Source organism: Leptidea sinapis, chromosome 35 (assembly GCF_905404315.1).
Source record: "Leptidea sinapis chromosome 35, ilLepSina1.1, whole genome shotgun sequence".
Classification (NCBI taxonomy): Eukaryota; Metazoa; Arthropoda; class Insecta; order Lepidoptera; family Pieridae; genus Leptidea; species Leptidea sinapis.
In genome coordinates this window covers 3,937,279-3,951,440 of record NC_066299.1, presented here as the reverse complement: position 1 = coordinate 3,951,440, position 14,162 = coordinate 3,937,279, and the positions used below count along the sequence as shown (strand labels likewise).

The following is a 14,162-nucleotide window of genomic DNA, read 5'->3' as shown; positions in this document are numbered from 1 at the left end:
GATTACTATGACAGAGTATAACATATTGAGACGGTTCAGTTTTCTCACGATCTTGTTAAAACTGGAACTAAAACAAACATTGTTTCACATGAATCATATTTTCCTTTGGTTTTACCACAGCACACAGACAGTCTATAGCTTTATCAATAAAATTATAGCAGTGCTTAATACTCCTCAAAGACGTGTTGGTAATACCCATAAACAAGCATTTATTATAAGATTATTAAAGTAATTACGTGTTAATTAACTGTCCCAAAATAACAATAGGTTTCCTCTTAGCCTTCGGTGTGAGAAGCTATAGTAGGTTGACTCGAGTATGCAAACAAAGCTAAAAGATACTTAGTCAGTCAATTGCTTTTCGCCATACGAGGAGCCTGAAAGATTACTGATATTTTGTGCAACTATTTCAGTGTCAAGTGAGTGATATTAAAAGCATTATGGATGATCCGTGGAAATTCGTTTATAGGAAGTTGCAACAACGAGAAGTTATTAGTAAAAGGTAAATTATTTGGGCTAGTTTTGACAGGAGACTTTCCGTTTTTTTTTTTTTTTTTCTAGAATTTATACACAAAAGTTTTAGTAATAAATTATTGAATTTTAATAGTTCGTATAATAATATTTAATGCTTTCTCGACAATATCTCATTAAAACAGCAGTAGGTGAAAAAGTAAAATGAATTTAAATTTGACGATACAGGAAAAACTTAGCAACGTAACACACCTAAATAGTTTATGCTCAAATTATTTTACGGTATTATAATTAAAACCAAAACGTACTATGATATACTTAGTAATATACATTAGTATAGGATGATGTACTGCAAAATAAGAACAAAAGAAATCCATTCCACAAACAAACCAAAACCAGGTCATATTTCGAAATTAAAAAAAATTTATAGAGTCGATTGCCTGAGACCTGTGTGACAGAGCCTGGTTTACTAGTAAAGGGTTGTGGATTTGTTCGCATATTACGAGATTTTTTTTCATTCATTTAACATGTAAATATTATGTGGAATAAAATACAATAAATTTATAATGCTTACATATGTTTGGTAGCCGCTTATTTTTTAGTGACAAAAATACTTAAAAAGAAAAGAACAATTTTCAAATATGGCTCCCAGATCGTATCGATGGTATAATAAACAATAAAAAGAAATTAAAAAAAATATTTTCAACTCAACTTCAGCAACTAAAAATATATGTACCTATTAGTTTTCTAGCCAGCTACAGATACAATTATAATATATGAATTGTGTAAATACTTAGTAAAAAAAATTATTGAAGTACGGATTTCCGCAAAGTAACGCCACTTTGCGGAAATCCGTAATTATCCAAATGTTTTGAGATTTCTTTAGTGTTAATTCCATATTATTTAATACAGACTCAAAGTGAGTCTCGTGCCAGATTTTGGTGAGACAAACACGTACTGAGGATGCCTCGTGTAGAGGCGAAACACGTGTCGAATGGTTCAAAGACAAATATTGGCGGAATTAACACTAAAGAAAACTCAAATCATTTGGATAAATACTTCGTATTTTTAACATTGACTTGACTTGTTTTTAATTTTAGAAGCTCTATGGGCTCTATTTTGCGACTCTGCTGAAATGTCATGACATTTGTTTTGTTACGTAGTAATTATAATATTCTCTTTGGTTAATAGTTCCCGAGTAAAAAAGACTGGGCAACGCACTATTGATTACCTATTATTGACGACCTGTATAGCCGAGAGACCTGTTTAGCGATCCTACCTACTTAGGTAGAGGTCCCAGGTTCGAATCCCGGTAGGTGCAAGCATTTATATGATGAATATGGATGTTTGTTTCCGAGTCATGGATGTTTAAATATATTTATGTATGTTTATATGAATTTATGTATGTTTAAGTAAGTATATTGTATTTAATATATCATTGTCTTGTAACCCATAACACAGGCTATATATGCTTAACTTGGGGCAAGATAATTTGTGTAAAAAGTGTGTCAATTTTATTATTATTATTATCTGGAGGTCAGTTAGGTTTTCGAGCTATATGTCAGTCAGTCTCATTCTCTCATTGTAAATCAATTGTAGTCCTAACTAATTACAAAATAAAGCTGCGAACCTAACCGAAAATCGTTCAATGAGACGGGTCATTGATTCTGCCATAGGAACAATCACCTGCCATCAAGCGAGATGACAACCAACTTCGTGAATAGTTCATCCAATCTAGATAGATTTAGATATATACAAATGATTTAGGTTTTCTTTAGTGTTAATTCCGCCAATATTTGTTTTTAAAAACAATTCGACACGTGTTTCGCCTCTACACGAGGCATCCTCAGGACAACACGTCCTATTATGTCCACGTATAATTATGGATTTCCGCAAAGTAACGCCTAATTCAATAAATTTTCTTAGATTTAGATATAATAAATTGGTACTGTTTCACATTCGAGCCACGCAAGAAACAAAATTTGATGTAACGGGTTGTGGGAATATGGCATATAAAATACCCTCCTATCCTCCTACTACTGTGAAAGCCCTTGATCCTTGGATGCTTTTGGTTTCTTCGTTATCTTTTTTTTTTAATAAATTTTCAATTCGTTAGTTAATTATTGTTCTATTAATAAATACATTCCTGCTTCAATATAAACCAATAAACTTGCAACTCGTAAAGAGATCAAAATAATTACAGTTAGAACAAAAAATTCAAACCATCATTTATATATTTAATTTAATCTGATTATTTTATATCTTTTAACGAGCAATTCTTGTATATATATATATATATTTCCGAGATTCAGATTATATATATATATATATATATATAATCTGAATCTCGGAAACGGCTCCAACGATTTTCATAAAATTTAGTATGCAGGGGATTTCGGGGGTGATAAATCGATCTAGCTAGGTTTCAATTTAAAAAAAATGGTTTTATCCATGTTTGAATGAGAAACAGCTACAATAACATTAGAATACAAAGGTAAATTTCGCCACTATATACAAGACTATTATAGCTCAGATGGGACATTGGGTGATCCGGAAATCAGAAGACCCCGGTTCGAATCCAGAAGTCCTATTAGTTTTTTTTTTGTTCAAGTTTTGTACATTCTTAAAAATCCGAGCAAAGCTCGGTCGTCCGGATATTAACGTTTAATCTGCATTAAAACATTCATTTCAATTGAAGGACCACCAGTGGGAGGCTCCTTTGCACAGGAAGACGGCTAGATTATGGGTACCACAACGGCGCCTATTTCTGCCGTGAAGCAGTAATGTGTAAACATTACTGTATTTCGGTCTAAAGGGCGCTGTAGCTAGTGAAATTACTGGGCAAATGTGACTTAACATTTTATATCTCAAGGTTACCAGCGCAATTGTAGTGCCACTCAGAATTTTTGGGTTTTTCAAGAATCCTGAGCGGCAGTGCATTGAAATGGGTAGGGCGTACCAATTACCATAGGCTGAAAGTCCTGCTCGTTTCGTCCCTTACTTTAATAAAAAAAAACTTAATTTAAGAGTAGAGTTCATTTGTTTGAACCATGTAGCTAAAACATCTGACATAAACGCAAACCAACTGATTACCGACGAGATAAAGTTGTGTTTGTTCTCGTCATGTGTCAGCTGATAAGAGTGCAAAATAAGATATTGCTCATCTTTATAAATAGGTAATTAGTGTCATATCATTTAATACATATTTTACATTATGTTAGCGAAACCAACGAATGTGCAGCCGAGTTGCTTAAATACACCCGAGTAGGGTAAATCGCACTTTTACACCTTAAGGCGACACTAAATGCCAGCGACCTTGAGCGATATGAGTTCACGGCTGCCGGCCCGCCATCTATGTAACAAAGCCAATATTTTTAAAATTCTTGCGTAGAAAACAGTTTATATGCTTACAATCCTCGTTATTCACTACTAATCTGAATAAATGTACCTACACAAAAAAGTACAAGCTATAAGAATACCTTTTCTGAGAGAAGTCCCAAAAAAATGCGTCACGCCATGCCAAAAAACTTGTTTAACTTCAAAGAAATGTGGTAGTTCAAAAAGGCTCGGCAGTGTTAACTATAACCAACAGCAAGCATTAGCAACCTACAAATAAGACTTAAGGATATGTGAAACAGGATTAAGTAGTGTTCACAGCTCGAAATGCTATACTTTCTCCACAAAACTTGACTAAAAACACCATGTTTGCGTGTTTTCTACTTACTCTTCGCCTTAAAGGCCAGCATCGCACCTCTTGACCCTCTTTTGCGGATATCCAGGGGTGATTGTCCTACAACTTCCTATGACGTAAGTTTCTTGCCTGTTTGCCTTCTCTTATATAAAAATTAAATAAAGTATAACTCGTGGCGGCGTCGTGGGGCGGTTACCTTTCCATAGATATGTGCGAGGGAAGCGATGGCTTGTGGTATGCGTCAGGAATGACGCCCGTTTACCGGCAGGCAATCGGGCGCAGCAGCGCAGTAGTGCCTGGTAGATTCTGTCTTCGGGAATTTTTATATTGATAATATACCATTTTCAGTTATTAGTTTAAATATATAAAATAAAATTTATAATTGTTCACATAATACTTTAACTTATTTAAGTGTAATATGTGAATTGATACATCTACTGCACTCGTTACTCTTTTGAGTTTTTTTTTATACAAATAATCTCCTCTTTTTCTTTTTTTTTAACTTACTTTTTAAAAGTCGCCTTTTAGTTTTTGTGCATCACTTTACGTACATTGTATAAAATATATTTTGAAGAATGACAAATTGTTTCATGCAACTTCTTCTGATTAAAGCTCAACTTTTCCGTAGTTAATATATTATAGCGGACAATTTCGCGGGCAGTTAGTAATAAGTTAACATTATTCTTTATTACTGTTGTTTTAATGTTACAAATATAATATTAACATTGGTTTTCACTTATCTTTTTCGCATTATTATAGGTTATCATTTACTACTTAGTAAGTTGACGTATTATTATAGTAAGAAGAATTGTAGGTACACACATAATAGCTGTGACAAGAGCAATATATTTTCTAACTTTATTTTAAATTACAATGAACGGAGCTTATCATTATGCTATGATGTCAGCCTATATATAATCAATATTAGTTGTTAGTATGTTTATTCGTATTATATGTTCCCAAAGCCAAACAAATTATCATCTGTATTACTATTTTGCATGATAAAATGGTAACAAAGTAAATGCTGTACACTGAATTTATTTTGTAAGGAATACTTGCTGTATGTTCATTAAACCTGTGCTTCCCCGGGGCGCAAAAATAATACGTCTCCTGGGATCAAGGGTGTCGTAAGCGTCACGCTGCCGTCTTATGACGTCAGAACAAACGGGTCAGTCTCATCCGGGTTAATTACCACACTCGCACAAAATACCGGCGTGAAGTAGCGGCCTAGTGCCGCTATATTTCGCATAGGTTAATATCAAGGACCGGTGCCCATCCCCCATATGTCAGCGGTCCTCAAAGAGATTTTATCCCAGGAGGATACCGATTACCGGCTCTACCACAGTCGGAGAATCCCTCCCCGAGTATTTACTCGGGCCGCCCGTCATAGACAATCGAGGCACTAACATCACGGCACCCCGCTTCACGTTTAATGTGGACTTTTGCAATATCAGGGTAATGGACTCCAATTTAAACGCTGTCGACGATCACCTTAAGATGGCGCAGCCGGAACGTACACGGGCGATTTGAAAAGCGCTTGCGTGCGATATCGAACCTCTCCCTTAAAACCTCGCCTTGTCTCAAAATCGCTCGCGATTGCCTATTCCGGGGTCATCTCGAGGGCAAAGCCAATTTGGCTTCGAAGAAGCTGGGCGCCATAAATAAAGCAAGGACTTCTATCTCTCTACAAAGCGCAGGTCCAGCCACCTTATAGAGTATTGTAGTAGAGAGAGAGTAGCTTACAGAATATTGCATGTCTGGTCTGGCGCACACCAGCTGTATCAGCTCGAAGCATTTGACCACTTTCAACGCAGAGCTTCTTGAATTGCGTACGGGCAATACCTACGCAAGAAGTACTGAATAGGTTTAATTCAAATTTTATATTTTTTTGAATAGGTATTTTAGTACTTATAAGCTTATAAGCTCAAAAAGTAATATTTAACTCCTAAAAGATCATAATATTGAAGTTTGAACATGAAAAAATATTGTTATTTTGGTTGAACTTTTATTTCTATGTTTTTTAAGGCTGTTGTAAGCAACAGGAAATAAGGCTCATTGTGATGACGTTTGAATAGTTAGTGTGATAAGTGATTCATGTTAAAAAACAGTCACGGTTAATACTTTTGCTAGGTAATAAAGTTGTGTTTTGATCGCAGCCATTCAAAGCGGCCGGCGTACGGCCGTGGCCATCGCGATTTGCGATTACGTCATTTTCATTCCACTCGTATCGAGCAACACAACATGTGTCTTGACTCTTGAAGACTTTAGAATTGAAATGCGTTTTCGTCGCGATATTATACAAAACAATAGTATAAACACGTATTTTTTTAATTTATCATTTGTTTAGTACATGAAGATTATAATTGTGAATATTCAGAGCGCTGTGTCAAACGCAAGTTGGTTATTGAACTTTTTGTGTGCGTGAAATGTGCATTAAGACGATTATGTTTACGTCATTGGTCTTTATAAACATATGACTGTAATCTGTTTGAAATCCGTTCACTGACTGTGACTCAGATATTTGCTTGTTATGGTTCTGTTAGCGCAGTTCTTTCTGTGACTAGGTCTTTTGCAAATTTTAAATTAAGTTAAAAGTTTTATATAAAAATGGATGAAGAATCTATGTGGAAAAGTTTTTACGAAAAGTTGCAAAAACAAAAGTCTGTGGAGGAACAAAATCATGATAGCCGGTATGTGAAAAATGTTATCAAATTATTTTTATTTTTAAGTCACTTTTCCTTTAGTCAAAATTGAATTTTATGACGTGATTAATGAATGGGTCGTTTCTATCAATGGGCTCCTATGACCTGTCCAACAGGTTGTAACTTCTTCTTCCATCTTTCAACTTTTTTTTGTAGCATTCACTAATAATTCATCATAACTGATATTATTCTAAGCTTGTACCTACATATACTTGTAGGCAATACCTACGTCTTATAACTCATACTTACTTAGGTATAACTTGTACTTATTGTACATAATAGTAGTTACCTAATATTTTTTCATCTTTCTTATTTTTTTACCTATAAGTAATAATAATTTATAAATTTTGGCGGAATGGTTCACAATGATGACTACAGCCTCGCAATCGTACATCCAATGATACATCCGTTTTATGCTGCTGACTGTTAGAATATAGCACTAGAAAACCTAAATGACTTAAGGATTTCAGTACAAAACCTGTTGTTCACTGCACCTATCAACAGCGACAGATAGACAACGAAGTGATAATATTATTTTTCTTTAATTGTACGGATACCATAAAAACGCTCTATTACAATGAAATTCAACAAATCTACTTTAAAGTCCAAAAATATGAATGTCTGCTTTCAGCCTAATCAAGTATAAGGTATTATTAAATTAACGAACATAATATTTTGTTGGTAGATATATAGTTATAGTACCTATTTTAAGGTAAATCTATATTATATAGTAAAACTACGCTAGCTTTTCATAAGTTGTAGGCTTAGATAATGTATACGTCTAGATAGAGCCTCTTTCTGTTAGGCAACGCATGACAACAGGCCAGGTTTCTTACTTTAGTGTGCGTGACATGCTACGTCTTACACTCGCGGTACATACGTATGTCACTTTGGTTAAGTGTGTGTGCATTGTGCATTGAAGATAGAGGTAACAGTTCATCGCTTTTTTTCGATGACGACATCGACAGCAGCTGTCACTGTCTATGTAGACGTATAGGTTGGTGTAGTTGTAGGTACGTGATTGGTATGTAGTGTGTACACACTACACAATTACAGAACATCAGGTATGCGTTCAGAGGCTCAAAATTGTGGTTCATTCTATGTTTTTCGGAACGACCACGATGGTCTTGCGTTGTAAGTTAATTAGTCGTATGCGTAATAAATTATGACTTCAAAGTAAAAAATAGCGCGAATGCGCCAATATATTCAATATTATCGCAATTCGCAGAACAAAGCATTGGTAAAATTGTGGAATTTAAGTAAAATAAAAGGGAACGTTAGTTGCATCAACGAAATTATGTATAAATATTCTTTATATTCAGATAAACGTGAGAGGTGCTTTCTTTACACTTGCCAGTTGCCATCCCATTCGAGAGTACTTAAGTTTTATTATGGGGAGCTGTATCACATGAGATTGTGCCCCCTACATGTGCTCAATTTTTTTAAAATGAACGTTAGTTACTAACGATTAAAATAAATTAAACTCAATTTTGTTTGATGGTTTGGTTATGTAAGCACCGGCATACATATGTATATGTGCTGTGTAGTGTGTAACTACTCCAAATTGCGATATTGGATACAAGAATAAATTCGCGCCCTTTTTTTAGTGTGAATATGACTCAAGACAACCGTGGTCGTTCCGCACCGTCGAACATATGTAACCCTGCTAACAGGTCAGGTGATTACAGAAATTGACATTGACAGCCGACATTCGTAATCATTTCAATTTCTAATGTCATTTGAATTTGAAACTTCTTCTGTCACCGCTCACCGGTGACCGGACTGCGGCTAAATTGAAAATAATTCTAAATCGTGTTTGATTGATTTTAATTAAACATAATATTACATTCGTTTAAAATATATAATACAATATATTAGTGGCACTGTGTAAGTGTGTAGTGCTATCACTTTTTCACTGGGATATACATTGCTTTTTAAAGTAAGGACGTCTACATTGTTTGGCTCAGAGCGAATCTTGTTTTTATCTTATCACTGTCAAAAGTCAAAGTAATATCAATAAAACTTTAAAAACGAAGTCCAATCGCAATGAATATCATTCGCGCTGGGTTATTACATAGGCACTGTTTATTTAATATGGATTTCCGGCAGATGCACTTGTTAAAGAATCAGGCCTTCATTAATGGAGAATGGGTGTGTGCTCAAAATAAATTGGTATTTCCTGTTCTTAATCCTGCTGATGACAAAGTGATTGCAGAAATCCCTGATATGGACCAATGTGATGCGAAAATTGCGGTAGATGTTGCCCTGGAGGCTTTTAAAACTTGGAGGGATACTACTGCAAAAGAAAGATCATATATCTTAAGAAACTGGTTTGAGCTCTGTAAAAAAAATTCTGAAGAATTAGCCCACATTATTACGGCTGAAGCTGGAAAACCATTAGCAGAGTCAAGAGGGGAGATATTGTATGGCAACTCATTTATAGAATGGTTTGCTGACACAGCCCGCCACATTAATGGAGAAGTTATCCCAAGTCCATGGCCCAACAAACAAATTATAGTGACAAGGCAGCCAATAGGTGTAGTATCTGTTATAACACCATGGAATTTCCCTTTTGCTATGATTACTCGAAAAGTAGCAGCACTGATGGCAGCCGGGTGCACTTGTGTGATTAAGCCGTCAGAAGATACACCTTTAACTGCATTAGCTGCAGCAAAATTAGCAGAAGAAGCTGGTGTACCAAAAGGTGTCATAAATATAGTTACATGTAGTCGGAAAAATGCTGCTCCTGTTGGAAAGGTTTTATGCGAAGACACCAATGTTGGATGTATATCATTTACCGGGTCAACATATGTTGGGCAAATTTTGTATGGTATGGCTGCCAAAGGAATTAAAAGAGTTGCACTAGAGCTTGGAGGTAATGCACCATTCATCGTTTTTCCCAGTGCAGACCTTGAGCATGCGGCAGATCAAGCTATGTTGGCTAAGTTCAGAAACAATGGTCAAGCATGCATCGGTGCAAATAGATTTTTAATACATGAAGATGTTTATGATGACTTCATTAAGATTTTTAAAGAAAGAATTGCTAGTAAATGTGTTCTGGGACATGGTACAAAAGAAGGAGTGACATGTGGCCCTTTGATTAATTTGGCACAAACCAAAAAAGTTGCTGGCTTGGTTGATGATGCTATATCAAAGGGAGCAAAGGTAGAACTTGGTGGTAAAGTTGCAAAAGATATTGGCGACAAGTTTTATGAGTCCACATTGCTTTTAAATGTTACACCTGATATGAAAATATATCAAGAGGAAGTATTTGGACCGGTGGCGGTGTGTTTGAAGTTCAAAACAGAAGAAGAGGCGCTTCAAATTGCAAATAGCACTAAGAGTGGGCTTGCCTCATATGTATTCACTAAAGAACTTGGGCAAGCATTTAGAATGTCAGGAAAGTTAGAGTTTGGCATGGTTGGCATCAATGATGGAATCATATCAGCAGCGGAACCACCATTCGGAGGCATTAAAGAGTCAGGTATTGGGCGGGAAGGAAGTAAGCATGGAGTAGAAGAATATACTGATATTAAATATACCTTATTCTCTGCTTTGGACAAGTGATTGTGTTTTAAAAGAATCATTTTATCTACTATTATGTTTTGTAAGGAAAACTAATTTATATTCATTTCTGTTAATGTTAGTATTTCCATATCATGTAAATAATCAACAATGTAATTTATCATATAATAATTAAGTTATGATGTTACATAGTGTGTAAGTCTATGAATATATATGTTAATATTGTTATTTCATGTCTTCCAAATAATGTGATCAAAAATTTGTTATAGTAAAGTAATTGCATTTAAACCTTCTGATAGATATAGTTATATTAATTTATTGACATTCCGTCAGACAATTGTGAACTTGTATAGTGACAAAAATTATTAATGGCAATAATTAAAAAGCGTTAAGATAACAAAATAAAAAACTATTTTTATTTCATTATCTTTCATATTCTTTATTATTTTGTTGAGTCGTCCATTAACGACTTGTCATGTTTTGTAGCATAAATACCTATTTTGTAAATTGTTGTGGCTTTATATGAAAAATATTGATTTGAAGGTCTGGTTATGTGTTTCTTGCAACTTTTGACTTTTATATATGTCATTTGTTTTACCTAAATTATTTCTGAATCCCTGATAATGAGTGTGATAAAGTGGAACAAACAAACTCACATTTGCATTGGGGTCTTAGTATGAATTTTATGGCTAACTATCATTGCTTGTGGTGTATTTGTGGAGTGCATCGTATCCTTCCTAAAAATATGGTAGAGGGGGTGATGGCTGGTCCGTGAACGGTGACTATTTGTGGTGTCTGGTCATGTCTGTGTACAGGAACTCTGTTTCATGTTTGCACATTTATTTATTTACAGAGTATGTGGATTGATGCAATGCTCAATAACTCATGTTTTTTAATTAATTTACTTTTATTTTTTAATTCATGTAAGTCATGACAATTGAGTATTTGTTGCATCACTTTACATAGAGTGTAATTTAAATACTTAATTTGTAAACTGACAAGAATTTAAAGTTGATTTAAAAGAATTACCTACATTGAGTTTCTTGCCACTTCTCATTAAAGCTCGACCTTTTCCGAAGTGGTGGTAAATGGTAAAATATATTACTTTTGACATTAAATAGTTTTTTTTTATGAGAATAAGGGACGAGACGGGCGGGACGTTCAGCTGATGCTAATTGATACGCCCTGCCCATTACAATGCAGTGCCGCTCAGGATTCTTGAAAAACTCAAAAATTCTGAGTGGCACTGCAATTGCGCTCGTCACCTTGAGACATAAGATGTTAAGTCTCATTTGCCCAGTAATTTCACTAGCTACGGCGCCCTTCAGACCGAAACACAGTAATGCTTGCACATTACTGCTTCACGGCAGAAATAGGCGCCGTTGTGGTACCCATAATCTAGCCGGCATCCTGTGCAAAGGAGCCTCCCACTGGTAATTTCTCTGACAGTGATATTTATTTATTGATTTGATTGAATGGTTACTTAGGATTGCAATAGTTTATGACTAAACCCTAATGATAAATCACGTTTGTATAAATCATAATTATCAAACATCTTTGTCTTTTCAACTAAGTAATTGTGATTCATATTTATGTCATATCAGTTCAGTTACTACTGTTTATCTGCTAAGGAGCAAGTCATTTATTCTGTATTCAAAAAAGTAAATTATTATATTACTTATCTTTATTTTGTCCGTTACTGACCTTTTTTTTTCATTATCCAACCAAAACAAAATGTCTGCTGTAATTCTTAGTAACTACTCAACTGTAGGTCACCTGGACAATGAGTCAGCTTTGTAGGTACTAGATTTTGATGATCTTTAGCTTTTATGTACAATATTTATAGAATTAATTTTCAAAAGAGCGCAAACAAGAATAGTGGGAGAGCACCTTCGTTTCTATTATCTCAGAGCATTTTTTTCGAAAGTGCTGGTAGTGATTTAGTTGACATAAGAATTACTTACCTAAGACTTTAAAATAAAATGATCTTTGACTGACTATAAATTATTTACATTTTTACCTGTTTGTTTAGCACTAGTAATTAATATTACGTCAGTCTGCCCTTTGACAAACGTATACTTACACTAAATTTTTCCATAATTGGTACTCGGTTCCTCGCCTTTCTTCTCCAACCTGTTCCAGCCTATCTTAAATTTCATCCTCCAATCTTTTTCCGTTGCAAGGATACCTACATTAATAGCTGTTTATTTAGCACTAGTAATTGGCAATACGATAATCTGCACTCTGCCCTTTGATAAAGGCCTACCCTAACGTTTTCCACAATTGGTACCCTGCCCTTGCCTTTCTTCTCCAAACTGTTCCAGTCGTGTCGCAAATTCATCCTCCCATCTTTTTCCGTTGAGATATGAACATTAAGCTTCTCTTTGTGATATTCGCCAAAATAACTACTACTTTTCTACAAATCACATTGGTCTGCTGTTTCATTTGGTACCTATATGTCGTGGAAAGAACCTCAGGGCCTATTTTATAATACTCACATAAACAATCAGATTGTTAAGTCGGATGTTACCATTCTAGCACTAAGCCGCTTGCTTGAAAAAAAAGTTATCTGTTAGGTTTCTGAGCCAGATAACTGCTTATTGTACCTACTTAGTTTTTTGAAGTAGAAACTCTGTTTAATAATAGTTTGTGAGTAGAACAGTTTATATATGGATATTGATTTCACAAATAAATCGCTTCTTGCCATGTCTTCAGCTAAATAGTTATCTTTGCAATCTAATAATTTTATTTCAATTAAAATCAGTCAAACTTCACTTGTAAATGGAAGCTGGTTTGTCCTACAAATTGTAATTAAATAAAAAAAATGTAAATTATGATTGTGATCAAGTTATCCAATTTTTCAGAATACAAGAGGTGGACGATAGCTTTTTTGAAAAATTTGGATCAATTTTGAAACAAGTATCGCAAAAGGCAGCTTTGGAGGAGTCCACTCCTTTGGCCCCGCTGAAGGAAGTGGAAGAGCAGGATGCAGACCAAAAAGAAGTAGCAGATGTTGGCGACTGCAGAAGTATTGCCAGGGATTCAGACAGTGGAAATGAGACTCTTCTTGATACTGATTCAGAACCAGAGGATCCAGAGAAGTTGGACTTTTATGTTGAAGCAGTTGGTTGGAATGTATGTATTTTGTTTCCTTTTTTAAATTTCAAATAAATTGCATGCTAGGCTTAGTTACTGAACAAGAAGGCTGCGCATGAGGCACTAGGGCTAAGTAGGAAAATCTTACGCATTGTAACCAGTACACTAACGGGCCACTGCAGAATAAAAAGAGATTGCAGGGCGTGTAGATTTTGTAACAGTGCAGATGAAACGCCGCTACACATTCTTTCTGAATGTGGTCCTTTAATGCGTAAACGTAGCATCTTTTAGGCTCAACCAGCAATACCTAACAATGTCAACCAGAAATAGCTAACATCTCAAACAGCTATATTTAAAAATCTCCTAACATCTCAAAAAGCTATATTTAAAAATCTCTACCAGCAATAGCTAACAATGTCATCCAGCAATAGCTAACATTGTCAACCAGAAATAGCTTACATCTCAACCAGCTATGAAGTCCAATTCTTCAACCACTTGAGATACGTAAGCTCACTGCAAAAGATAAGTACCTATATTCATGAAAAGAATCAATCTTCACATTGGTCGCTCTTCACATTGGTCGCAGTGAAACAGGGCTGCACTGAACTGTACCAAAAATAATTCACAAATCATAACTATAGTTACTGAAAATAACACGACGTACTTGCTCCTATAAATAC

At 35.0% G+C, this 14,162-nt stretch overlaps 2 protein-coding genes across 4 annotated transcripts in view; both read left to right on the top strand.

The window, feature by feature from the left end:
* Window positions 1–14,162, top strand: part of LOC126975292 (protein unc-13 homolog 4B) — a 101,263-nt gene that overhangs the window by 43,368 nt on the left and 43,733 nt on the right. For 2 of the 3 annotated variants that reach the window (XM_050823095.1, XM_050823096.1), the window contains exon 3: window positions 13,251–13,521. In XM_050823095.1, coding sequence (XP_050679052.1) covers window positions 13,251–13,521 — 271 coding nt within the window. Of the gene's footprint in view, window positions 1–6,409; window positions 6,850–13,250; window positions 13,522–14,162 lie in introns of those variants that run through there. The other variant, XM_050823097.1, reaches the window with a different exon arrangement.
* Window positions 8,589–10,795, top strand: LOC126975312 (succinate semialdehyde dehydrogenase). Its single transcript, XM_050823137.1, has one exon. The coding sequence runs from the start codon at window positions 8,908–8,910 to the stop codon at window positions 10,426–10,428; it is 1,521 nt and encodes a 506-aa protein (XP_050679094.1). The 5' UTR covers window positions 8,589–8,907; the 3' UTR covers window positions 10,429–10,795.

Coding starts and splice junctions, on each gene's coding strand:
- LOC126975312 (XM_050823137.1), top strand. CDS start 8,908: ATGAATATCATTCGCGCTGGGTTATTACATAGGCACTGTTTATTTAAT.